The sequence below is a fragment of the Pelodiscus sinensis genome, chromosome 13 (genome assembly GCF_049634645.1).
Source record: "Pelodiscus sinensis isolate JC-2024 chromosome 13, ASM4963464v1, whole genome shotgun sequence".
Lineage (NCBI taxonomy): Eukaryota > Metazoa > Chordata > Testudines > Trionychidae > Pelodiscus > Pelodiscus sinensis.
Window position 1 is genome coordinate 21,563,842 of NC_134723.1, and position 26,805 is coordinate 21,590,646.

Below are 26,805 nucleotides of genomic sequence, written 5' to 3' on the forward strand. Positions count from 1 at the left end.
TAGATATTATTTGCTATTCTATTATCCTCCAAGTTATTTCAAATTCATTGTTTAATAATATGTTCCAGTTTCTTTCCAGGAATTGGTATTAGGCTGACCAGTCTGTAGACCCCCAAGTCCTTTCTTCCCCTTTTTAAAGACTGCGTTCTCCCTTCTATAGACTAAGTGCCAACTCCAGAGTGTGAATGATAGTAGTTGAGCACCATTTCAGATCCTATTTTTATTATAGGTAGTTGCAGAGTTGTCTGGTACTTGTTCTAGAAAGGTCCAGAAGATATGCTGGGACAAACCTTCCCTCGTATTAAACATGATGTATTCCTGATTGCAGCAATAGAACAATTATAACAAAGGTCCCTGGATCAAAGATCCAATATTACTTCCCAGTCTTCTTCCTTCTGGAAATCTGCCCTTTGATTCCTGTAATCCGATAGGAAGTGCCACACTAGAAATGATTATAAATTTACCCTGGAGGGTGGTAATAGGTAGCTTAAGGCATAGTGCTAACTCGCCCTCCTGTGGTATTAGTGGAGATCTAGAGCCTTGGGAAGTCAAATATAATACTGAATATTCTACTATTGCCATAGTGCTTCTTCTCAGCTCCATGAGATATGTGTCCACACGGAGGGGAAAGAAGACACAGGTGTAAATGACTTGGTCTAAGGACATTCAGCAAGTAGATAGAACTATGATTAGAATTCAGGCATTTGTCTGCCCACTTATCTTCATCTCCCTTTGGTGTAACACAGATATGTGCCTTGCAACAAAGCTGTTGTTTCTTTCTTTGTTCTGCAGGTTCAAAATGCTAGTGATTTGCTGGTCAAACCACTGGAAAATTTTCGTAAGGAACAAATAGGCTTCACTAAGGTAGGTTTTATACATGTGTTTATGCATTGGTTGTTTTTTTCTTAAAGTAGGATGGCACCGGAGATATTAAAAGCAGAGATTTCATGCTTAGTGTTCATAGACAGAGATTTTGTGCTTCTGTTCAAGTCCAGTAGGAGTATTAAAGACATTTTTCCTCGTCAGTGCAGGCATGCCAGAATGAGGAAATCCACCTGGGCTTTAGTCTGACTTCCTATCATGAGCAGGACCAAGACTGCTTCCTCAACTCCTGGGGCTCAGCCCAGGCTTAATCCCAATCTTCCTGAGAAAGCAACAACCTCTTTCACCAGAGATCATGAACATCCTCTTTTGGCTCACTACTCGATATCCTTCTTATTTGCAAGGTCGATTTCAGACCCTATTTTATTCTAAATTCAGTTTAGAATAAAATAACTCTCTCTTCTCTCCCCCCCCCCCCCAAATATATCAATGATAAAAAAAAATGCAGGGCCCTGTAATCAGGACTTGAATATGGCCATAGGGTTCAGAAATATTCAAATAAGGTGTCTCATGTCTCTTTAATATAGACCAAAGCAACATTTCATGAAAAGGGCGTCTAGCACATGTGGGGCAGAAAAGATTATTTCTTCCTTGTCTGCCATCAGGCTCTCAGGGTTCCACATTATTCAGTGGCAATTTGAAATGAAGCTGATTCTGAACCAGCTTCAAAATGGAGTCATTTTGGAGAATGCTTAGAGCTTGGATTCACCCAACTCATCTGGAGCCTTTGTCGTTTAATAAATAACTAGAAAATTTGCCCAGTGTTGCTTTCGGTCCTTAACTCAATTAATTTAAAAAAAAATAGTGAAAATGTACACACTTTATTTAAATTTTTGCTCTGGGGTGTGGCTGGGAACGAGGGGTTTAGTATGCAGACTTCCTTGGAGGGAAAGGGCTATCACAGCAGCTTGGGGCCAGGTGAGAAATGCCTCTCCATGGCCACTGCAGCTCCAGTAGGCACAGCTGGGGCAGGGGTGCATATCCGTCAGCTGGGGCAGGTCCAGGTTTCTCTGCCTCTGAACTTGTAAGTCAGAATGAGGAATGCAGCAGACTGCTACTGTGTACTGTTCCACAGAAGCCACAAGAAATGTTAGTAGGATTGGTGCACAGTTTGTCAGGCATACTTTTTCAGTGTTCTGATGTGCTCCTGCCCAGCTGTTGTATTTGCCGGTATCAGTACTTGGCATGTAGTTCTGAAATGATTATTTTAAAAAAAGCGGAAGAAAGATTTTTCTTGTTCTGATTTGCCTCGGTTTGAGATCTAAGGAAAATTTTGGGGAACCAAGTGGGGGGGGGGGGGACTCAAATATGCTAGACTGTTTGTTTTTTACAGAAATGCTCACACTGCATCTTTCCACTGCAAGGACATTTTTATATTTAACACAAGTTTTATCCTAAGCAATTCCTGACATGCCATAAAAATCATTGTAAGCACAGCCATTAAACTTTTTTTTCTGCATCAGAGTTTTATTGTTGTTTTCTTTGATTCCTCTCCTCGCAACCTTTTTGTTAACATGAAAATGAGACACAACATTAGTAGCAAGTGCTAGAGCAGAGTATATCATTTGCAAATAATTCATCTGGTGAATTTAGTGTCTGTCCTGCTATCAGATTATCTGCTAATGGACTGTGATTTCCTCACATTGATTCATTGTCTGAATTTATTCAGCATATCTTTATTATTAATTGATCCTAGAAAATCAATGTATTTGATACATAACATCTTGAGTTGTGTTATCAAGCTAAGTTTAACAAGATAGTGATCAAAACCAGCAGTTTTCCTGACGTCATCTTGTGCTGTGTCTCGCCCCTGTCGACAAATGCTAGCACGGAATAGGGCTTCTGGCCTCATCCCAACCTGGCTGGCTGCACAGCCTTTGTCCATCAGTGCTATGGAGTGTGCTAGCCTCTCATTCACAGCACAGAGTGCTGGCATTCTGTTGGGTCCCATGCAAGTATGTTAGGAAGATGATCTCGGCCGATAAACTAGATTTTGTTCATAGTGAGTTGAAATAATCATAACGGCTAGATTCTTCACACAACAATCCCCCCAGTTTCCTGCTGGATGGCAGTTTAAGAGGCTCCTAATTAGCACTGAAATAATTAAGGGAAAGTTTTCCAAGTCAAGCTTTCTCTCCCCCTCCCTTCCCCTGACTGCTCTATTCCTCAACTCAAACTTGGATCTGAGCCAGTTTCCAGGAGACACAGGCCTTTGTTCCACAATTTATCAGCAACAGATGATGTGTGAGAGAATGCCATACAAATTGTAAAACTGTAACCTTTCCATTGCACTGTTCTCCTTAGCTGCTGTTGGACAGACCGTTAACCTCAGCATCTCTTGCTACTTCTAGGGCTCTCATCAGTTTCTGATTTAAACAGGCATCCTCTGAAACTTCGAGAGCTGGGCTTTCAAAGTGCTTTCGAAGAGCTGTTTCCTTTGTTAACTTGTATGGTGACTGTGCTACTCTGTCTTGCATTCGGTTACAATAAGTAGTTTCTGTTGGTAAGTGAGTACATGGAAGTTGTGTGGTTCTTGGACCCGAATATTGGCACACATTAATGGGAAGGTAATGCTGCCCCTCACTGAATATTTAGAGCAACTAATTAGTTCTTGTGTTTGCAGATTGGACTTCAATCATTTTTCTTGGCTGCTAAATGGAGTGAGCAGACAATCTCCTGGAAGGACAAATGAAGGAGGGTTTTTTAATGTGCCCTCCTGGTTTTTAATTCCACGTTAAGTAGCCTGAGTGCAAAATGATTGGCATCCTCTCTCATTAGTTGCCAAAAATTCTGTTTTGTGTTGTTCACGTTTCCCCTTGTTGGCAATTACTCTCTGTGAGAGGTCTTAACTCATTTTGTGTGTGAGCTCAATCTCCCATCCATTTCACATGGATAGAGACTATTGAGTAAATGGTCAGACTCATTCCAAGGGTGTGGAGCAGAGAGTATTTGTTGTTTTTAACAAGTGACACTTGCCAGCATAGATAGGCATGAATATTCCAGGAACTGCCTCTAGAGCATAGCACTCAAGCTGGAATCAACAGGTTGAATTGATTATTTTTATTACTTCTTAGGAATAGGGCAGAGGTTCTCTAGAACAAAAAAGAGTATGACAGATATTTCATACTATTGTTTGCACATTTCCAGTATTGCATAGTGTTTTTGGAGAAAAGTATTTGCCAAATTGTTTTAAAAATTGTATGGGGACTGTAAGTTTGTACGTGACTTCAATTTGTACTGTACATGTACCAAAGTATCTTTGCCAATTCCTAATGCCTGATAGAGTAAATAGAAGGGAAGGCTGGAAGCTGTAGTGGTTCAACAGTAATCCAACAGTAGCGGTTCAACAGTAATCCAACTGCCATGTGGTTTTATTTTAAAACACTTCTATGAAAATTAATGCAAAAAGTTTAGCACATTTTTGTGGATTATTGTTTTTAAAATAAAATACACTTAGGCTCCTGGCTTTGTTGGTCTGGTGCCTGAGGTATGAGCAAATGGCATGGGAGTGTGTTTATTTAAATAAGAATTGAGATAAATATACCTATAGTCTGTGTGGTTTTAGATTGTGTTTTAGCAGCAGAATTTGGCTTTTGTTTTGCCAATACTTCGTGCCAGTTCTTCAGCAGAAGTGCTTTTCTATTCAGAGCTCACTGTTACCAGTTCTTCCTCTTTCTCTCATTCTCTGGACTTGATGACTGAGCTTTTCTTTATTCTGAGGCATGAATTTGCTGACTCTGAATTATTATGCTCTGACCTTGCAACTGGTGATATTTGGAAATATAGAGGTCTTTTGGCTTCTGTGGCTCCCTGTGCTTCTGTGACTGTACACCTAAATACCTTTGCAGTCCCCATAGTGAAGTGGAACCAGACAAGCTCAAATATTGCAATAGCTGAGGGCTCTGCAAGATTGGTTTCATTTTCTCATAGTTATTGTGTTTACACCACTAATGGAAGGCGGGGGGGGGGGGGGGGGGGGACATTGTAGTGGCCCAGAAGTATTTTTCTTAATTCTCAGACACTTCTCAATTTGCTCTCTGTGGCACAAATTTAAATATTCACTGTCTTTTACAGTAGGAGGCAGAGTAGCTGTGTTTAATATTTTTAACTGTTGCTTGATTGAGGTGGACATTGAGGTTGGTAGCAGACTGTAGTTGTGTGGGCTGTCTCGCCTCAGGAATGTAGCAGTCCGCAAGTGATCAAATAAACAAATTTGAGCTCTGTGTGCGTGGGTGTCTAACAAAACATGACCTTTCTTTTCAGTCCAATAATTGTCCTCATAAACATCTTCTCTTCAGGATTTATCATTTTTTGATCGTTTAGATCAAATGATGTCCTGTTAACAGATTTACAGCTTGTGGAAGTAGAATAGGGAGGGGAAACGTCACAAAGCAAGAGACTCCCTAAAGGAGAGGAGGAAAAGATTTTCAAAATAAGCTTCTAAAGGTGTTGGCCAAGCAAACATACTGGTTGTATAAATTTTCCCTTTTCTCAAGCTTGGTCTAGTGTAACATGTTCTGTTAAATATCAGAGAGGTAGCCGTGTTAGTCTGGATCTGCAAAAGCAAGAAGAAGTCGTGTGGCATCTTAGGATACGTCTACACTGCATACCTTCTTTGGACTAGGGATGCCAATGGAGACGACCGAAGTAGTTAATGAAGCACGGGATTTAAATATCCCGTGCTTCATTAACATGATCTCACCAGCGCGCTAGTTTGAATCACAGCTGATTCGAACCAGGAAGTGCACGCCGGGAAGCGTTAATTTGGACTAAAGCCTCAGAGTAACATTAGTTCGGACTAAGGGCTTTAGTCCGAACTAACGCGTCCCGGCGCGCACTTCCTGGTTCGAATCAGCTGTGATTCGAACTAGTGCGCCGGCGAGATCATGTTAATGAAGCACGGGATATTTTAATCCCTTCTTCATTAACTACTTCGGTCGTCTCCATTTGCATCCCTAGTCCGAACTAGGGATGCAGTGTAGACGTACTCTTAGGGTATATCTACACTACCACCCTAGTTCAAACTAGGGTGGTAATGTAGGCATACCGCACTTGCAAATGAAGCCCGGGATTTGAATTTCCCGGGCTTCATTTGCATAAGCCGGCCGGCGCCATTTTTAAATGCCGGCTCGTTTGAACCCCGTGCCGCGCGGCTAGACGCGGCACGGGCTAGATAGTGCGGACTAGCTAGCTAGTCCGCACTATCTGTACACCTCTGTCTGAGGGGTTGGAGCAGATGCAGTTGTACCTTAGTGCTTGGCTGTAGGCAATAGATCGTGTGGCTTGTCCGGGATGGAAGCTGGAGGCATGAAAGTAGGTGTAGTGGTCATTAGGTTTTCGGTATAGGGGTGTGTTTGTGACCGTTACTTATTTGCTCTGTGGTGTCCAGGAAGTCTATTTCTTGTGTAGACTGGTCCAGGCTGAGGTTGATGGAGGGGTGGAAGCTGTTGAAATCGTGGTGGAATTCTTCCAGAGTCTCCTTCCCATGGGTCCAGATGATGAAGATGTCATCAATGTAATGTAGCTAGAGAGAGGGCATTAGTGGACGAGAGCTGAGGAAGCGTTGTTCTAAGTGAGCCATAAAAATGTTGGCATATTGTGGGGCCATGCAGGTGCCCATAGTGGTGCCACTGGTTTGGAGGTATATATTGTCACCGAATCTGAAATAGTTATGTGGATTCAGATTCGGTGACAATATATCACTAGTAGTTTTGCTAAAGTAGTTCGGGCACAGTCACAGTTTCTCTTTCTTTCTCTCTTTCTCTCTTTCTTTCTTTCTTTCTCTCTTTTTCTTTCTTTCTTTCTCTCTCTTTCTTTCTTTCTTTCTTCTGTAGCACTCAATAAGCTACACTGATCAATAAGAAGAGATGGGCAATATATATGGAACTCCCAGTAGGATTTTGAGAACCCGTAATGAACTTGTCATTATTTGTGTTGTAGCACTCCTCTGAACCAGTCTACTCAGACTGTGTAACTAACATATTCTATTGAAAGCAAGGCTTGCAATTTCTGATCCCAACAAAGACTGCAAATATACAGTGAAATCAAAGCTGTGTGTTAGCCCTTTCAGAACTTAATTTATTCTTTATTTCAGTTTTGATAAAGTTTAAAATGCAAATACTTGTAAAAAGCTTCAAAACCTGGAAAACACTGAAATCCTACTAAATCTTTAATTGTCTTGGATGTGTCTTTGGTATTAAAGCATTTGTGTTTGATCTGTAGATGAGTAAAATAGCAGCAAACACTGTATATTTGTTTTACGTCAATAGTAAGTTTCAAGTTCTGTTAAAAGCAAAGCCAAAGAAGATGACAAGTTGGAAAAGCTCGTTGAAAGAAACCTCTCCAGCAGGGCTACCTTATGCTTGCTGATTACAATAGAAAATACTGAATGTTTCTGTATTGTGAATTATTGCCAAAACTGTCACTGTGCGTATTTGAGAGCAGTGATGGCACTGACTAGAAAGAGAAGAAATAGATATGGAAAATATCAGAAGGCCCCCAGCTATGATGGGCCCATCATTATTTTTTCATGGTAACATTCTACTGTTCAATGAATTTTGACACTGTTGCACTGTCAAAGAAACCAAACTAATGCTCACTCTCCGGTTTTGTGTCCACTGTTCAATCTCTAGGAACGGAAGAAAAAGTTTGAGAAGGACGGCGAGAAGTTTTATTCCATGCTGGATCGCCATTTGCATTTATCATCTAAGAAGAAAGAGTCTCAGTTACAGGAGGCAAGTGTGAAATTTTCCTTGAAAGTTTGTTTCCAGGAGTCTAGGAGAAGTAATAGCAGATGCATTGGACTTCTATCTCATACGCGTCTCTTTCTATAATGAGAAACATTAAATCTATGTGACGTCCCTTTTGATAGGAATGGGCTATCGAAACTGAGTTTTTCTCTTCCTCCGTGGAGGAGTCATTTCAGATCAAGGCTGAACCACCTTGAAAAGGCATAGTAGAGAAACTGGTGTAATCCATGATTCCATAGATAAGTCTCTGGCCCTCTCTAGTGGCTGGATCACACATAGAGATTTGATTCTGCTGCGGTCCCAGCTAACCAAGTTTGTCCTATAGTTCAAATCAAAGAGAACTAGTGCTTTTAGACTGCAAAGTCCTGGTATCAATCCTCCATAGGTATGTCAAGACAGGGACGCTCTTACACTTGCATTCTCTCTGCCTGTGCGGTACTGATTCTGTGGTTAGTGAGGGATCTGAAATATGAACCTTTCACAAAAATCAATGCACTTAAAAAAATGTCTCAGTCCTTGAGCTGAGTTCTGAATTCATCTATGTATGTGGGATGCAGTAGGAGAAATTGTAATGGAAAATATGACCAGTGTTGATTTATATATAGTTCCCATAATGAATTCAAAACCTAGAGTGGATTCTTTTGGGGGCTTTGAGAAGTCATAGCTTTCACTTGCAAGGCAGATACACAGACCGCACTAAATAATTATTATTCTTTTATGTGTTTTTCTTTTCCATCCCTTTTTCACACAGGCCGACTTACAGGTTAACAAAGAGAGACACAATTTCTTTGAATCGTCCCTCGAGTATGTGTATCAGATCCAGGCAGTGCAGGAGAGCAAGAAGTTCAGTATTGTGGAGCCAGTAAGAGGCCTTCTTTTTATCTTCACCCTCTAACATTTATTGACTTGGGCATGTCAGCAAGGAGTGGTGGAAAATAGTCAGATTGGATCCTGTCCTACTAACAATTCCACGTGGACCCCCATGATGAGGTGAAGTCAAACATAGGGTACATCTACACTTGCTCCCTAGTTCGAACTAGGGCTGCAAATGTAGCCAACTGAAATTGCTAATGAAATGGGAATTTAAATATCCCTCGCTTCATTAGCATGATCTCGCCCGCGCATTATTCCGCTCAGCAGCTGATTCGAACCAGGGGGTTTGATTCGAACTAATGCGTCGTGGAGCGCACCTCCTGGTTCGAATCAGCTGTTGAGCGGAATAACGTGCGGGCAAGATTATGCTAATGAAGCTAGGGATATTTAAATCCCTACTTCATTAGCAATTTCAGTTGGCTACATTTGCAGCCCTAGCTTGAACTAGGGAGCAAGTGTAGACATACCCATACAGCATTAGCAATCTCTTGTTTCACTATCTCTGTTGCTGCTTCGTGAATATAAAGAAAGTGGAGTCTTCTTTTACCTCTAAAAGTGAAATATGCTGGAATGAATGCAGGACCTCTTCTGGGTACATGTACATAAGGAGGGGCTCTCCATAGAGCTGATGGTGTATTCTATCCTGAAGTTATCCATTGTTCTTCCAATGCAATTTTTCATTTCTGGTAGTATTTTACTGTGACAAGCCAGGGACATCCACAGGATTGTAGCTGTCATTTACATGGCACAGACTTCTCCTGGCTCTGGTGGGCTGGTGTGGCCAGTAAGCTACATTCCCATCTGCCTCCAGGATTGTGGGAGACTGAAAGTGTGCAACACAACCAATGCCCCTCTTCCCGCAATCCTACTTACAGCATAACTGGGCTGGACTTGTGGATCTGGCCTGTGTCTTATCTCATATGAACATAGTATGATCAGGTGCTACTATGAGCCAAATGTATAAATTGCACTTTTTTAAAAACCACTACCTAAGCAACGCTGAATACTGTCATTGTCAGAGCACTGAATACAGATCCATTCTGCATTGGGTGCCCCACACCCAAAGCTGACAAGAGACTTTACCAGGCCCTAAAGGGAGCTGGTTTTGAACAGGCCTTGGGCATCGGCAGGGCTAGGGGGCTAGCCTCCTCCAGCCAGCTCTTCAGCACTGCTGGGGGCTGCAGGATGCACGCTGCCAGTGGCTCCAGCAGCCATTTAAAGGACCTGGGCTCCAACTGCTTCTGCAGCTGAGGTAATCATGGCAACAGCCAGGAGCCTTGAGCCCTTTTAAAGAGAGCAACTGCCCTCTTTGCCCCTCCTGTCAGTGCCCCTGCTTTCACCTGATTGTGTATTTTATTTTGCTGTTAATTATCTTTGATTGTAAAGATCACAACAGGTTTATTGTAATTAAAGCTATCTGTCCACCTTATACCTGATTTCATACAATTGTCTTTAAAGCAAAGGCTGATCCATCATCTTTTTCCTGCACAGGTGTTGGCCTTTCTTCACAGCCTTTTTACATACAACAACCTGACAGTTGAACTCACTCAGGACTTCCTCCCTTATAAACAACAGCTGCAACTCAGCCTTCAGAATGTAAGTTCCTGTCCAGCTGCACTCTCTCTGTCCTGCTTTGTATCTAAATACCTCGGGCATATAAACATTTTCCATGCCAGGTGGACAACCCTTGCTTGTATGCTTGGAGGGATATCGAAAGCCTCTTTCCTTCATAAAAAAGCCTTCTGTCCATAAATTCCTTTCATCCAAGAAAAAGCAGCCTAGAGGTGCTACAACAGCATGGATTTAAGGCCAGAAGTGACTGCTATGATCATGTCCTTTGACCATCTGTGTATCACGGGTCATGGAATTTCTAATTGCTGTATCAAACCCATTGACAGGAGGTTGAGGTAGAGTATGTCTTTTAGAAAGACATCCAGTCCTGATTTTAAAGATTTCATCGGGAGGAGAATAAACCACCTCCCTTGGTAAACTGTTACAATAGTTAATTACATTGTAAAAAGATTTGTACTTGTATGTGGCCAACATTCATAGCCGCAGGAACACAAACTGTAAGGTCGTGCCAAGCCCAGAGTGCTATTAAATCCCTTTGAATCGCTCAGTCTAAATGAGTTAAAAATAATTGATTTTTATTTTATTTTGAGACGTGACATGAGTCAGTATTAACAAACAGTACAAGTGCAAGTGAAAACTTTGCAAACATTCTTAATGTGCATGATTATTCTCAACCTAGGTCTGGAGCCAGTGACCCAAAACCGTGTGTACTTTGTAATGCTAAGGCAAGCAGGAATTTAGATACCTCATCCTTCTGGCCTTAAAAGGTTCTGTTGTGCTCTCTTCAAGTTAAAGAACAAATCATGACACATTGTGTTCCACAGCCACCATGTCACAAGCTCTGTGCGCATGATGTATCAGTCTTGTCAGTCCACTGATTATTATGGGCCAAATTGTCTGCTAGCTTCAGGTACTTTTCATAGTACCACTGATCACTCCCATGAAGGTGGCCATGTGGCTATTATGTGCGGGCTGACAATGCATTTGGGAGTGCCTACTGGAAACTTGGGGGCCAGCTACCAGATTTGTACATATGAAATAGGTACTCTTGTGTGAGTGCTCAAAATCTGAGGCTGCACTCTGAGCCATAAATATTTTATTGTTTCCCTTGCCCATATTCTAGTGACATTCTTTTGCTCTTTCACCAGACGAGGAATCACTTTTCCAGCACGCGAGAGGAGTTGGAAGACCTGAAGAAAAGGATGAAAGAAGCTCCGCTGACCTGCAAGCTACCCGGGCAGCCAACCATAGAGGGCTATCTGTATACTCAGGAGAAATGTAATAGCTTGTGTGTGCAGCTGTATGCATTAAACAAGTGTAGGGTCCATCTGTAGCTTGTACAGCTTGCCCAGTAATGTGTCCTAACTATAAGTTTCATTCATTCAGCTCACAGCCAGGGCTCTGTTTGTATAGCTGTGATAGCTGGGGGGAAAATGGGGCGATGTTTGTATGTGAGTGTCTTAGTTGCTAGGTGTGCTAGTTATTGAGCCAGAAGCAAATGGCTCATTTATCCTGTCAATGTTGTCCCTGCTGCCTTACCGATCTGATTCTGAACCTGAGCTAGCTGTAAGTAAAGAGCAGCGTTAGGCTGATTATTGCAGACACTGTTAAAGATGCCATTTTTGAGGGCTGATTTGTGAGGAGGCCGGAGCTTGGTTCTTTGGCCTGAGGACACATACCAGACCCTGCCCACCCAGCAGCTATGAGAACAAGTATGCCCCCATTCTCACCCTTCTGGGGAAAAAAGGAGGGAACCTATTGAGCAGGCCCAGCTAAGGTGAATCTGGACTCTTGTGGTCATGCCTCAGACTTAAGGGCTAAAATAGGGAGTAGCTCAGGGTATGTCTACACTGCCACCCTAGTTCGAACTAGGGTGGCTAATGTAGGCATTTGAAGTTGCAAATGAAGCCCGGGATTTAAATATCCCGGGCTTCATTTGCATCTTGCCGGGCGCCGCCATTTTTAAATCCCCCTTAGTGCGGACTCCGTGCACGCGGCTGCACGCGGCACGGAGTAGGTAGTTTGAATTAGGCTCTTTTCCACGAGGAGTAACGGTAGTTCGAATTAGAGAGCCTAATTCAAACTACCTACTCTGTGCCGCGTGCAACCGCGGGCACGGAGTCCGCACTAAGGGGGATTTAAAAATGGCGGCGCCCAGCAAGATGCAAATGAAGCCCGGGATATTTAAATCCCGGGCTTCATTTGCAACTTCGAATGCCTACATTAGCCACCCTAGTTCGAACTAGGGTGGCAGTGTAGACATACCCTCAGAGTTCCTGAACCAGGAACACAGCAGAACAAGGGGCCAGCTCCTCTCCCCTCCTCCCCCCCTTTTCTGCCCACCTACTCAGTGACCAAGCCATGAGGCTATTTAGCCTTCAGGGACTTGACCGCAAGTTGCTAGACCAGTTGTCTGGGGCAGGTATACAGATGAAAAGGCCTGCGTGCATCTTTTGCCATTGGGGTTGTGAGGAAGAGAATGACCATTTCGTTCCAGATAGCTTCACATACACAAATCAGCTGTTCTTTTATTCAGCCACTGCTGCTTTGGAAACATGGCACTTCTGACACATAGCAGGTCTTGTACTCTGAAAGTCAGAAGAGCTGTTATATATGGCACGTTGCTCAAAGCACATTCCGTTTCTTTGTTCTTATAGAGCTTCATATGCATTGCTATTTATAATGCAGGTGTCAGTGACTCCATTTGTTGTTGATCAGATACTCCCCATCTAGAGCATGTGATCATGTCTTTAGTTGTTAGGATAAAAGCCTATTACTGACCACTTATAGTCGGCAAGGGCTAGTGCTGAAGGGTAGGATTCAAGCCTCTGCTGATAATCACTGTGTTTATATGTGCATGTACTCGTATAACTAATCTACTGCCACAAATATGGACAACTCTGCAATCTCACCTCAGATTCATACAAGGGAAGCCGTTATGCAGAATATTGGTTGCCAATTCTGTAAATGGTCCATTTGATATATTGATGTAAACAGGGCAAATATTGGCTGCTTAAAAAAGACTATCACATAGTGTTGTGTGTTTAAAAAAAAAAAAACTACCCATGCGCACACAGTCATTTTAGACCACAAGTAAATTTTGTACATTCCTGCATGGTAATGAACTATATTTGCTGCCTTTAATTTTGTTTCCTGTGAATTGGTTAAAGAAAAAAAAGTTGTTTGAAATAGTTCAGTTGGTTCCTTTGGTCTTCTGGGGAAAAACTGAGCCACATTAGGAACAAAGTAGTTCAATTCAGACAATGAAAGATAAGTGGAAAATAAATTGTGGTATAACAAATATAGATGTAAGATGATATTTAATGTGCTGTTGTCTTTATTCTGCCAACAAAAAATTGTCAGTAAGGAAAAAACAGTAGTGCCCATTTTAAAACAAACATACAGTCTCCCCTCTGCTCTTCCCTTTCCCTGGGATATTGCCTGTGTACTTCTTGGTATTGCTTTGCCAGTCCTGTTTAGTTTGCCATGTCAGAGTCTCACAAATGCCCTTTCATTAGTTTTTCCTTCTGAGGAGGCTGGTGCTAACTTTTACCCACTGCTTATGTTCCTCCCTCATTATTGCTGCTTCTGTAACTGGTAATGCTGCAAATAGGGTTCCATGTTTTCCTGTGTGTCTGTACAGCACCTCCTACAATGGGGCTCTGATTCTGATTGGGGCTCACAGGCATTACCTCGCTATAAATACTAAACAGTAGTAATGGTAAAGTGTACCACTGTATCAGGCTGAAGGACAGAGTGAGGCACATTACCATTATTATTACTGTTCATTATTTATATCACGATGATGCCTGTGAAACCAATCAGGATCAGAGCCCTGTTGTGCTGGATGCTGGATAATCACACAGGAAAACATGGTTCCTGTTTTGAGGAGTTGGCAGTCAAACTAATGCATACTGTCTATTGATTCTTTACTGTATTTGTGTTATTGTAGGGGCACTAGGCATATCTTGGGTGAAATATTATTGCCAGTATGAGAAGGAGTCAAAGATGCTAAGGATGACTCCCATGGAGCAGAAGCCTGGAGCAAAGCAAGTGAGTGAATTCCCTATAAAAGAGATCTTTGCAAACATTGACAGTCAGGTTCTGCCTCATTTCCTTCTATTCTGACTTGTTTCTTCTATAAGAAGTTATGAGTATAAATATATTTATAGTAGGTACATTCCGTCCCCATGAAGCAATGATGTACACAATCACTGTTCGTTAAAAGTATCGGTAGTTTATTTAAGTGCTGGACAGACACCTCTAGAGACAGAAGGACAGAAGGCCTCTTTGTAGGCACAGAACAGATACACCACACACATGCTTCCTTGAGCACTACTGATGTGTAAGAATTACCCCTGCCAAGGGAAAGTAGTGCAGTTTCCAGCATTCCTCTGATGAGATCACCCACATCCAGTGCCAATGAATTCCAGTGGTGATTCACTTCATAAAGCCATGACATCTGCCCATCATGAAGGGAGCTGATTCTCCAGTCTCAAGCCCTTCTTGCTCATTGCTTACTTTCTTCCACACACCCTATTAATATTCCCTTCTGCATACATTTTCCCTGTCAATCAGTCCTAGAACTTAAGCCACTCTGCTCCTCACCTGTGAATTTGGGTGTGTGCGCGTGCGTGCGCAGCACGGGCAGGCTTACACATTTTCTGTGGCAAAACCAGTTATGAACACAACATATTCTCTTTCTGAAGAGATAACCTGACTTGCATCGTTAACTGTGATGACTGTTTACAGGATTTGAATTAGCAAGGTTATTTGAATGGCTCCATAATGGCCTCTTTTTGCTCCCGTGAAGCATGAACATGAACAGCTCATTCACGGTGTTCCAACTCTGGGAGGGAGGGGGGAAGAGTGGGAATGGAGTGCAAATCAGGCGATTCTGGATGCTCCAAAAGTGCTGGGAGGGAGAGGAAGGAGAAGGAAGTGCAAGGCTCCAATGCCCTAGCACGAAAGAGACACATGGGGGAGAGGGGCAGATAAGGAGGCCTCAGGTGGAGCTCCATTGGGGTGCATGCAGCCCATAAGCCATAGGTTGCCCTCCACTGCTTTATATGATGGTAGCACCTGCCAAACCCAATCAGGTGTTGAAGAACAGCTCTGTGTTTGTCTCTCATCAAAAGATGTTGATACAAGGCTTGTCTCTCCAATATCCTGGAACCAACATGACTTCTGCAGCCCTCTTCTAAGAGTGTTTGTTTTAAGCAATCTTTCTGCTCCAAGGCTTATTGAAGGAATAGCTGCTAGGATTTATAGCATCGATTCACAATGTAATGCCATTAACTCCATAATTAATTTATATTGTATGAAGGAAGCCTGTTTTAGGCAGCTGTTGATCTCTATTCTGGTTGCTGCTTTGTGGAACGTTAAGAAGATCATCTGCTATCATGTCACGTGTGGGGAATGTTGAGAGGTTTATCTGCTGTCATGTTTCATGTGCCATCTGATTAGCAAGGTTCATGTTGGTATTACACAGTCACTCCTGATTCAGTAGACAGTAAGGTATTGCCTTCCACTCAGGAACCTCAGAAATCTCATCCCGACTTTATGCTTTTTAAATGTTGGCTTACATCTCTCTATCTAGGGCACCTCAGACTTGACACTGAAGTACTGCGTAAGGAGAAAGACGGATTCTATAGACAAGAGATTTTGTTTTGATATTGAAACAAATGAAAGGTGAGCCAGAGCTGCTTTCCCTATTGCTGCAGTTTTGAAAATAATACACCACTTTCTTGGCATTTGGTGAGGGTGTGTCTGTTTTGACTATCCTAAAATTTGTTTTGTATGGAGAGGAAGATTATGCACCAGGGGGCAGTGCTGTCCTTCCTTGATTGCAGTCTTCATGCCTGATCTGAAGCCCACGGAAATCAGTGGATTTTTTTCTGTTGAATTCAGTGGGCTTTTTATGGGCCTTCTAATATTGTGAAAGGATGAGCACCATCCATGAGAACTTGAGGGCTCTCAATTTCTATTATCTTCAGCCAGGATCAGGCCATCATACTTTCCCATGTTTCTTTCACCCAGATACATATATTACCAGTCAGACATCTGGAGATTTTTAACGTGGGTTATTTTTCGCTTTACTCACTAGGGACCTGATTCTGTTCTCTCTGGAGTTGCTAATTTACCATGGGAGCAGAATCAGACCTAGGAGGAATGAATGTTTTGATGTCACACATGTGCTGTGCAGACTTGGTATGTGGTTAAGCCACAACTAAGGAGAAAGCACTAATTTGCAGATTACTTTATTGGGTCCTATTTTACTAGGAAAGGAAGGACACCCTGCTCAAAAATATAAAACAAACGGCAAACATTTGTCAATCTTTCAGCCTTTGATATTCCCACTTAATTCTGAAACTTAGACGGACTTCTCCCCTTCCTGAATTAATTATCTTGTGCCTGCACTAAATTTGACTGTTTTAATTTAGGCATTTGGAGCAGGAGGTTGCAAGTTACCTTGAGCTTGGAAAAGACACCAAATACTTTGTAAATTTTCAGAAGTGGTGTGAGTAGGGTGAGAATGACACACAAATTTCAGGATTTGTGAGTTTCTGAGACTGTGCCGATTCTGTTTCTGTAGTTTGTGCCTTTTGGAAGAACGTAATAGTCTGCAGTATTTTAAAATGTCTAGAGATGTGCCAAACCTTTCAGCCCTTATTCTGTGTTGTTGGGCATCTTACCTGCCCAACGGTGGAGGAAGACTGAAGGAGTTTAGCCCACGAATCGTAATACATAGTTTGAGTTAATGAAAGCACCAGGGATTAATATAGAGACATGTTTAGCAGTGGTGAAAGTAACTTAAAATTTCTTACAGGCCCTGTCCTATTGCAACTGAGGTCCCTGCCAGCTCTTTAAAGAGCTCCCTGCTAGCATTTGCCACAGCTCAGCTAGCTCTTGCCAGAGGTGTGCACCAGGGCGCTCTCGCTTACTGTCACCTCTGGTGCTTAGTGACTGTGTTGTAGCCTCAGCGGTTTGTAACAGCCACATTCTTGAACCTTGGCCAGTTTCTTACCGTAGTGATGGGAGATGCGTTGCAGGGGTGGGGGGGTCTCCACAACACAGGACACTGAGCCAGTATGGTAGGTAGGGTCATGGACAGTCTGTGCAGTGATGCGTTTGACAGTATAGTGTGACCTGAAAAAGTTCCACTCTCAGATTTTTCTTAGGATCCTGTTTTCTAATATATTAGTTAGTATTTCATCATGTTAGAATCATTTGTCACCTATCTGAGAAATCTACAAATAAGATAGCAATTAAGTATGAACATCATGGACCAAATCTACCCTCTGTTACATTGACTCCAGTGGGCTACTAGGGTCTAGCCGGGCAGAATATGACCAACTGTGTCATGCACCAGGGTCTTTTTACCATTTGACTCACTGGATTGTTCATTTGGGCGAACTGTACAGAGGGAGCTCTATATCTACACCTTGTTCAGTAATCCTAACAGAGCCAGGAGTGCCTGGTCCCCAGTTCTCCCCTGTCCATTTTCTTTGTGTCTTTTTCTCCATTATGGTGTTAATGAGTGGTGAATAAGGACATAGAAATTTCTCAGCTGAAACTGAGAGGCAGGGCCGACCTTAAGCATGTGCAGAATATACAGTGGAAACGCAGGGTGTGCCTACGGCCATCACCAACCGGATGGGACAGCAAGAATAGGACAGCTGGGGCCATGGGCATAGGGCCGACAGCAGTTAGGAACCCAAGTAAAATGTGGGGTTGTTGCAGTACCTTCCAGTTCCTGCACTGATGCCTCCCTGCACTGCTCCTGCCCCCAGAGCCCTCAGTGCAACCTCTCCCCGAGGTGTTCCCCCATATAGGGCACCATAAATCTTAAGGACACACATGCTGAGAAGGCTCTGACTCAGAAAGGGAGAGGAACAATTCGTCTGACTCACACTGAAATGATTTTTCAGAAACCTCTGACTTTGCAGTGTTAACAATTGAAAAGACATGAGAAAATGTGCTAGGCTAGTAGCTATGAGAACCAGATGGGAGAAAGTATGTCTGGGTACCTTAGGCTGCAAATAAATGTACAAAGACACACCAAAACTAGTTTTGTCAGCATGATCAGTACATGCGTGACTTCCGTTTTTTTTACTGTGTCCAACACTTAGATGTGAGTACCGTGATAGATACATGCTTTAGAACAGTGTTTCTTAACCTTTATAAAAAATGTACCCCTTTTTCCAAAAAAAAGTATAAGTACCCCCTTAAAAAAAAAGTACCCCCAGGGCCTACAGTTTTCAGGCTCACATTTTTTTCTACCATTTCAATACATTTGTTTAAACAACTTAATTGTAGCCGGGTGGGCAATTAAATTTTTGTGTGTAAAAAGTACAAAAATAACGAAGTGCTGTAAAACTTAAAACAAAAATTCAGTTTTCTCCAAATTTCAATTGTGTTGATGTACCTCCCAGACTTCTCTCGAGTACCCCTAAGGGTATTTGTACCACTGGTTGAGAAACACTGCTTTAGAAGTACTATGCATAGATAGATCATTGGAATGATGCATGTGTACTAACCTTCTTGAAGTGCCGCTTTATTTAACTAGTTTCCAGAAACACACTTTGTAAATCTTGGATAAATTCATTTGTGTCTTTGCTTTAAACTTCTGGATAGAACTGGGACTATCACATTGCAAGCACTTTCAGAAGCTAATAGACGGCTATGGATGGAGGCCATGGATGGAAAGGAGCCAGTGAGTATTTAAAGAATTGTCTCATTTATAGATGTGCATTTTAGTAGTATTCTTCAGTGGTGTAATTTCACACAGACAAAGCGAGTATTGATAATTTAGTTTTGGAAAGCTCACCTTTCTGGGTGTCCTCGTGAGATTGGGTATGTAATAATCAGCATCATTATTATGGTATAGTCCGTAACACAGGTATCAGTTTAGCGAAAAGATATGTAAAATTAGATTTCTCACAGTCATTGAAGGAACTGTTACCATATTGTCCTGTCCACTTGTATCCTTTGATATTTGATGTTTCAGTTCTGCTGTTTATACTGGCATCAACTGGAACCCATAAAAATGTGACGTGCAGGAATGGAAAACTGGCACAGAATCTGCCAGTGTTTCTGTTATTCAAACCAAAAGCTTTTAGATCTGTATGATGTAATTTTGGTCTTGCATGCATAATATTCCTGCTTGTAAATCTCTCATCTGAAGTTGTGATATTGTGAGTGAGAGAGACAAAAAGAGAGAGGACCAGAAGTTTTCTAGTCTTTTCTGTGATTCTTTCTTGGTTTCCTTATTTTAATCCAAGACAGCATAAATTTCTCTATTAGACAGAATTTCCTGTACACAGAGAATGCCATGTGCAATATAGCAAAATACATTCAATGCAATTCCCGTTGCCCACTGGCTGCTCCTTTTCCCTAATCAGGCTGTCACTATCCAATGCCTCTGTTTAAAAGAGTTGCACCTAATTTAGGGCTCAAAGACCTTGAGTTGGCCAGAGTAACTCAGAGCTGTATTGATGGGGCTGAGTGTGCAGGGACTGGAGCCTATCAGATGGGTTCCTAGATGCTTCTCACAGAACCTGCTTTCTGGGTCCTGAAGCTGTGGGATTAGAGTTCAACCTGTAATAAGCAATGTAAAACAAGTAGTGGGTAGCAAATGCTTGTGGTTTTGGTGTTAATATGGGTATATGGCAAAACGCACTGAACTTCCATGAGTGCCCTCTGTCAAATGGGTGTGACTCTGCACTTTCTCTCTCTTTGCGGTGCCTCCTGCCAGCTGCTGCCCTTCTCAGGCATGTCTTCAGTGGCTCAGCCCTTGGGCCAGAGCACATCTTGTCAGCACACGAACAAACCCTTTCTGGAGCAAAATGTCTTAGAGGGTCCTGTCTCTGTGTTTTTAACAATCTTTTTAGCGCGATCTCTGAGCTCAGTCCTTAGCCCCTTCAGGGCTAGTTTTAAATACAGCCATTACTTGGACCTCTAAAGAAGTTTTAAACCTCCGCAGGGCTTAGGTTACTCTGACAGTGGCTAGAAGGAGAAGCTGTGCCAATGCATTACTCTGGGTCCCAACCCAGGAACCCTATCAACAACAGCCACATGCTGCTTCTTGTAATAGTTGCTGCTGCTTTTTCCTCGGCCACTTGCCATTTAGCCCCTTCTTCTTCACCCTTACCTCAAGACTTAAGTTCTTCCTTGTGTAGCCATCTTAGAACACTGGCAAAGAACACCTTTGGTCACCTGTGGTCACCACCTGGAATTGATCTGCACAGGCCCTACAGCTCCTTTTACCTGAGCCTGCTGAGTTCTGATTGGCTGCCTCCACCAGTCTTTTCTGAGGTAGCCTATGGTAGGACTATGACTGAGGCCTCAAAAGGGCCCAGAACTCTACATCACAGGATGAAGAAGAGCAATTCCTTTACCCTTCCTTTGGACAGCAAGAAAGCAGTTTGTGTGAATATATACAAATATTGAGAAATAAGGAATGTGACCATGGCCATATTAGATTGCCATTATATTAATAACACAATTTATAAACCTTGTAACAATATCATACACTTTTGTAGCACCTTCCCTCATCCCTTTATATACAATAACAAATTATTCTGCAGTGGTTAAATACTGGACATTGCTATAATTCTGAATGGTTAAGCAATTTATTATTATTCAGTGTAAATATAATTGTGTCTAACTGCATAGCTTCTAGACCTATTTTTACTAACAGAGAAACAAATAATCTTTGTGTACAGTGTGGGGAGGTATATCCAAGGGAAATAGGTGCCTCAGTGAATCTAATGGATGTTACAACCCCTTGCTTGACCATAGTGCTGCATATGGTTTAATATTTTGCTTTTGAGAGCAAAGTGTTAAACAGTATTGAATGTCTGTGTTTTTCTTTGAGTTGCTGGATTCTCCTGGGACAGTAATTCTCAACTCATGCCTGGTTTTGCTTTTGTTTCTCTCTCCTTTCCCCTAGATCTACCACAGTCCCATCACAAAACAGGAAGAAAGTGAGTAATTCAGGTTCTATTATTCTGAAATGTTAAAGACCTGCTTGTGCTGATGCGATATAATGTTTTAATTTGTGAGTGTGCACATTGTTGCTGTGTGCTAGATGGAATGTATGTCACACCTGCTCACGTGCTCCTTGGTTCCCTCCACTCAGTGAACAAGTAGACCAAAGATATCTTTAGGGCAGGGATGGCCAATAATTTTTGGTGGGAGGGGGCACTCCAAGAATTTGGTAAGCGGTCAAGGATTGCATTTTTCCATGCAATTAATGGATGAGGTGTGGGGTCTGGGATGGAGATAGGGTGCAGAAGAGAGCTCAGTGCAGGAAAGGGTGAAAGGTCTGGGAGGGAGAACATGTACAGGAGCAGGGGTGCAGAGGGGTTGGGTTACATGGGACAGGAGTGCAGGAGGAGACAGAGGATTGGGGGGAAGGAGGGGCTGGGATATCAGAGGGAGGTTCTGGCCGGGAGGCGCTTACTTAAGTGGCGTCCAGCCAGCAGACCAGCTGGTTTCTCAGGCAGGCTCCCTGCCTGCTGCAGTCCTGCATGCTGGCTCAAGGGACTATGTGCTGCTCTGAGCACAGCAAGCTGGAAGTGGAAGGGGAGAATATTTAACCTACTGCCTGCCCTACAAGCAGACCGTTCCCAGAGCTGTGAGATTGTGCTGGAGGAGGGTCAGCATGCAAAGCTTGTTTTCCCCCTCCCCTGGGCTCGCAGCAGTGCTCAGAGATGCATAGATCTCCATAGCTGGCTGCTCTGGGTGGCTTGAGGGGTCAGCCTGAAACTCCTGCTGGGTTGCAAGCTGGATCCAGCAGTTTGGCAAGTTGGATTGGGCTCACGGGTCATATTTTGCCCAGCCCAGCTCTGGGGTCTGCTCCCACAGGATGATGAGTACCCTCAGGTCTCAGTGAGGGTTGAGGGTGATCAGCACCTTACAGGGTAAGGCTTTTAGCTCCCTATGTGGAGGAGGAACTTGTGCTAAATTTTAACCCACTTAGAAAAATGCAGGTTCCAAATGTAGAACTTTTGTCTGTATCTCTTTTGAGGTTCATGTCCTAAGGTTTGTCTACACTACAGCACTAATTCGAACTAACTTAGTTCGAATTAGTTAATTCGAACTAAGCTAATTCGAACTAACTCATCTAGAACTAAAAACTAGTTCGAATTAGCGTTTTGCTAATTCGAACTAGCGCGTCCACATTAAGTGGACCCTGAAGCGGGGTTAAGGATGGCCGGAAGCAGTGCTGGCAGGGCATCAGAGGAGGACTTAGAGCGTGGAGCTGCTGTCTCAGGCTAGCCGAGGGCTGTGCTTAAAGGGTCCCGACCCCCACCCTGGACAGACTCAGGGGTGCCCCGCTTGCAAAGCAGTCCTGGCTTGGATTGCCCGGAGTACCCACACTGGGCACATCACAGCACTCGGCCATCAGACCGGCTGCACTTGCCGCAGGCTGCCATCTGGGGAGAGAGGGCAATTGGGGGGCTGCAGGAGAGCTTCCACCCCCAGAAGCCCACAGAGCCAGCCCAGTCCTCCCCATCGGGGGCGCATACCCCATTCCTCCCTCACCTCCTTCCACTTATCCCTCCCTAGCCCCCCTTCCTGATGTACAAAATAAAGGACACGTGTGTTCAAAAATAGAAACTCTCTTTATTGAACAAAACTCGGGGAGACTGGGAAAAGGAGGTGGGAGAGGGGAAGAGAGAGGGTGGGAGAGGGGAGGGCAACTAAAATGATCAGGGGTGTGGAACAGGTCCCGTATGAAGAGAGGCTAAAGAGACTGTGACTTTTCAGCGTAAAAAAGAGGAGACAGAGGGGGGATATGATAGAGGTCTATAACAGCAGGAGTGGTGTGGAGAGGGTGCATAAAGCAAAGTTCTTCATTAGTTCCCATAATAGAAGGACTAGAGGACACCAAAGGAAAGGAATGGGTAGCAGGCTTCAAACTAGTAACAGAAAGTTGTTCTTCACAAAGCAAAGAGTCAACCTGTGGAACTCTTTGCTGCAGGAGGCTGTGAAGGCTAGAACTAGAACAGAGTTTAAAGGGAAGTGAGATCAAGTCATGGAGGTTGGGTCCATAGAGTGCTATTAGCCAGGGTGTAGGAGTGGTGTCCCTGCCCACGGTTTGTGAAAGGCTGGAGAGGGATGGCACGAGACAAATGGCTTGGTCACTGTCTTCGGTCCATCCCCTCCAGGGTCCCTAAGGTTGGCCGCTGTCGGCAGACAGGCTACTGGGCTAGATGGACCTTTGGTCTGACCCAGTACGGCCATTGTAAGCTCAGGATCGAGGGTCTCAGTGGACCACCTTGATTTTTCATGCACACCTGCTCCTGGGTGGCCAGGCTGGCAGCTCTCCTGCCGTAGCCGGCCACTTTTCTGTGCCTAGTGCGGAGGTCATGGATGAGGTCCACGATGTCCGCACTAGCCCAGGTGGGTGCCCGCCTCTTGCGGTCCCAGGCAAGCTCCCAGGAGCCACCAGCCTGGTCCCGGGAAGGGGGGAGGGCTGGGGGGCATCGGGTGGGTGGCTCGATCCGTGCCAGGTGCAGGGTCTGCTGGCAGGCTTGCACCTGGCACGGGCTCCGTAGCCAGCCTGTGCCCCTTTAAGGGGTCCGGGGCCGGGAGGAGGGCATAGAGTTTCCCTGGTGTTGGCCAGAGTGGCCACTAGGGAAACCTGGGGAGGGCTAGCCTCCCACTAGTTCGAATTAAGGGGCTACACACCCCTTAATTCGAACTAGCTAGTTCAAACTAGGCTTAATCCTCGTGGAGTGAGGATTACCTAGTTCGAACTAAACGCTCCGTTAGTTCGAATTAAATTCAAACTAACGGAGCGCTAGTGTAGCGCCTATGAAAGTTAGTTCGAACTAACGTCCGTTAGTTTGAACTAACTTTGTAGTGTAGACATACCCCTAGTTGGCTCTCTAGGGTTGCCAGGTGTCCGGTATTGACCCGGACTGTTCGGTATTTTTGCTTCCTGTCGGGTGAAAAAATTCAGAAAATATCGGACACCTAAAATGTCCGGTATTTTCTGGGTTTTTTTTCCCTGCCAGGAGGCAAAAATATCAGACACCTGGCAACCCTACCACACTCTCGGCAACTGGGCCAGTCCCCGACACCCCTTGCCCCCGGACTCCCTGCTTACCTGGTTCCACAGGGAAGCTGCATTCTGGCTTGATCAAGAAAACAAAATGGCCACCAGCAAAAAGCCTAAAGACCAAGGGGAAGCAATGCCTTCCCTGGGTCTTAGTGCTCAACCGCTCCCGTGTTCCTATCCCTATTCTGACTCTGCACACACCGAAAGGGCCATGCTGTTTTAATGCTGGTTTTTTTTCCTCTTCCTCAACAACTTTGGTGTCCCCCTTTTTTTCCATGGTGTTTTTTGGGGGTGTGGTACTCGGTATTTTTGGTTAAACCATCTGGCAACCCTATTGCTCTCACCTAAACATGAGTTCTGGGCTGCAGTGTGACTTCTTCGATTTTATCCCATTGGTTGCCATTGAAGTGAGACAAGAATGGCTTTCAAACAAGAATATTTGTTTGCAAAGCACAGGCATCCATTTAGTGAAAACTACAGGGCATTAACAATGAAATTTCCACGTAAAATGTAGTTTCACTTAACTGGAAAAAAGAGTTCCACAATATAAGAAAAAGTTTTATAAATATAAAACAACAGAATAAAAGGTTGTAGGGGTTTCTTGAAATTCCACAGCACTTTAGTTCTCCCAACTCTCCTTATCAGAGCTAGGTTGTGAGTGCTATCAAATACTGCACATATTTAATAAGTTGAATCTGCATATGCCCACATCTCATTGCAGCTTGCTAACGTGTTATCCCTTTTAGCTTTCCCCCTTCATTTCATATTCATTTAGGGTGCACCTATACAGCATCCTTGCCTCGAAATAAGCTACGCAATTTGTGCTACGCAAATTGCATAGCTTATTTTGAGTATATTTCAAAATAGCTTATTTCAAAATTTGGTACTGTCTACACAGTGCCAAATTTCGAAATAAAGCACTATTCCGAAAGGCCCCTTAACCCTCATGGAATGAGGATTACCAGGACATTGGAATAAGCCTCCCTTTATTTTGAAATAACAGGCTGCTTCAATAGATGTGGAATAGCTATTTCTGGATACTTCCGGTATCCTGAAATAGCCCCACAGTGTAGATGTATCCATAGTCGGTAATGTAAAGTCCTTACAACCATGCTACCTCTAATATCTCAGTATATTGGACTGGAAAGTTGTGTAGATTATTACTCAGGTACCTGCAATGAGTTTGAAAATCTGCTTTCTGACTCTGGAGACATGGCCAGTCAGTGACTTGGACCCGGGGAGTACTTTCTTAAACTACTTTCTCTTAATTAGATTATAGCTAGGATTGAAGAATATCCTTCCTACATATACCTCAAACTGATCAGTTATCATTAGGTGCAGTCAGGTAAACCCTGTGTTTTAACAATTTGGAATTAGAAATATTATCAGTGGTTACTACCCCAATCGCTACAATCTAGACACAGAATCTCTGCTAACATTTGTTTTGGCCTTACCCGAAAGCTGTTCTATCTGAAGTTTCCACTAAGGATACTCTGGGCAGGGAGGTTCCTTATAACTCACTGACCTGCTGATGAGTGTGGGATGTCTGCAGTAAACTGATTCACCCAAGTTCTCCCTAGAGTTTGTGCCAGGATTAGAACTGGTTCAAATTTATGGGTGTGGATTTTTGTCCCAGAGAACAAAACATATTTTGTCAAAACCAATTTTCTTCATATTAAAAACATTTTGGTTTTCCTACATGAAAATTTGATATAATTGACCTCAACTGTTTGGCTTTGAAAATGAAAAAAACATTTTAAGTTGAAACAGAAATTTTTGTTTCATTTCTACTAGGACTGTCGAGATTAAAATACGAATTTCAATTGTGCTCTTAAAACAATAATAGAATGCTGTTAAATATTTTGTATGTTTTCTACATTTTCAAATACATTAATTTCAATTGCAACATGGAATACAAAGTGTACAGTGCTCACTTTATATTTGCTTACAAATAATTGCATTATACAAAACAGAAGAAATAATATTTTTCAGTTACCTCATACAAGTACTGTAGTGCAATCACTTTATTGTGAAAGTGCAATTTACAAATGTAAAATTATGTACAAAAATAATTTCATTCAAAAATAAAATAATCCATTCAGTCCTACTTTTTGTTCAGCCAATTGTCAGAAAAACCAATTTGTTTACATTTGCAAGAGATAATGCTGCCTACTTCTTATTTACAATGTCCCCTGAAAGTGAGAACAGGCATTCACTTAACACTGTTGTGGCTGGAGACATAAGGTATTTACATTCCAGATGTCCTGAAGATTCATGCATCCCTTCCTACTTCAACCACCATTCCAGAGGATATGAATCCATGCTGATGATGGGATCTGTACAGTAACAATCCAAAGCAGTGCAGACCAACGTATCTACATTTTCATCATCAGATGTCAGAAGAAGAAAGTTGATTTTCTTCTTTGGAGATTTGGGTTCAGTAGTTTCCACATCAGAGTGTTGCTCTTCTGTGACTCCTGAAAGTATGTTCCAGATCTCATCCCCCTCGGATTTTGGAAGGCATTTCAGAGTCTTAAACCTTGGGTCGAGTGCTGTAGCTTTAGAAATCTCAGATTTGTACCACCTTTATGTTTTGTCAAATCTGCAGTGTAAGTGTTCTTAAAATGACAAACATGTTTGGTCATCATCTGAGAC

At 43.1% G+C, this 26,805-nt stretch overlaps 1 protein-coding gene across 4 annotated transcripts in view; it reads left to right on the plus strand.

The window, feature by feature from the left end:
- The window catches only part of OPHN1 (oligophrenin 1), a 138,664-nt gene that overhangs the window by 72,937 nt on the left and 38,922 nt on the right, over positions 1 to 26,805 (plus strand). For all 4 annotated transcript variants that reach the window (XM_025185727.2, XM_075940818.1, XM_025185726.2 and 1 more), the window contains 9 exons: positions 793 to 864; positions 7,515 to 7,616; positions 8,383 to 8,493; positions 9,996 to 10,100; positions 11,225 to 11,354; positions 14,029 to 14,129; positions 15,676 to 15,767; positions 18,714 to 18,792; positions 21,031 to 21,064. In XM_025185727.2, the coding sequence (XP_025041512.2) occupies positions 793 to 864; positions 7,515 to 7,616; positions 8,383 to 8,493; positions 9,996 to 10,100; positions 11,225 to 11,354; positions 14,029 to 14,129; positions 15,676 to 15,767; positions 18,714 to 18,792; positions 21,031 to 21,064 (826 nt within the window). The remainder of the gene's footprint in view (positions 1 to 792; positions 865 to 7,514; positions 7,617 to 8,382; positions 8,494 to 9,995; positions 10,101 to 11,224; positions 11,355 to 14,028; positions 14,130 to 15,675; positions 15,768 to 18,713; positions 18,793 to 21,030; positions 21,065 to 26,805) is intronic.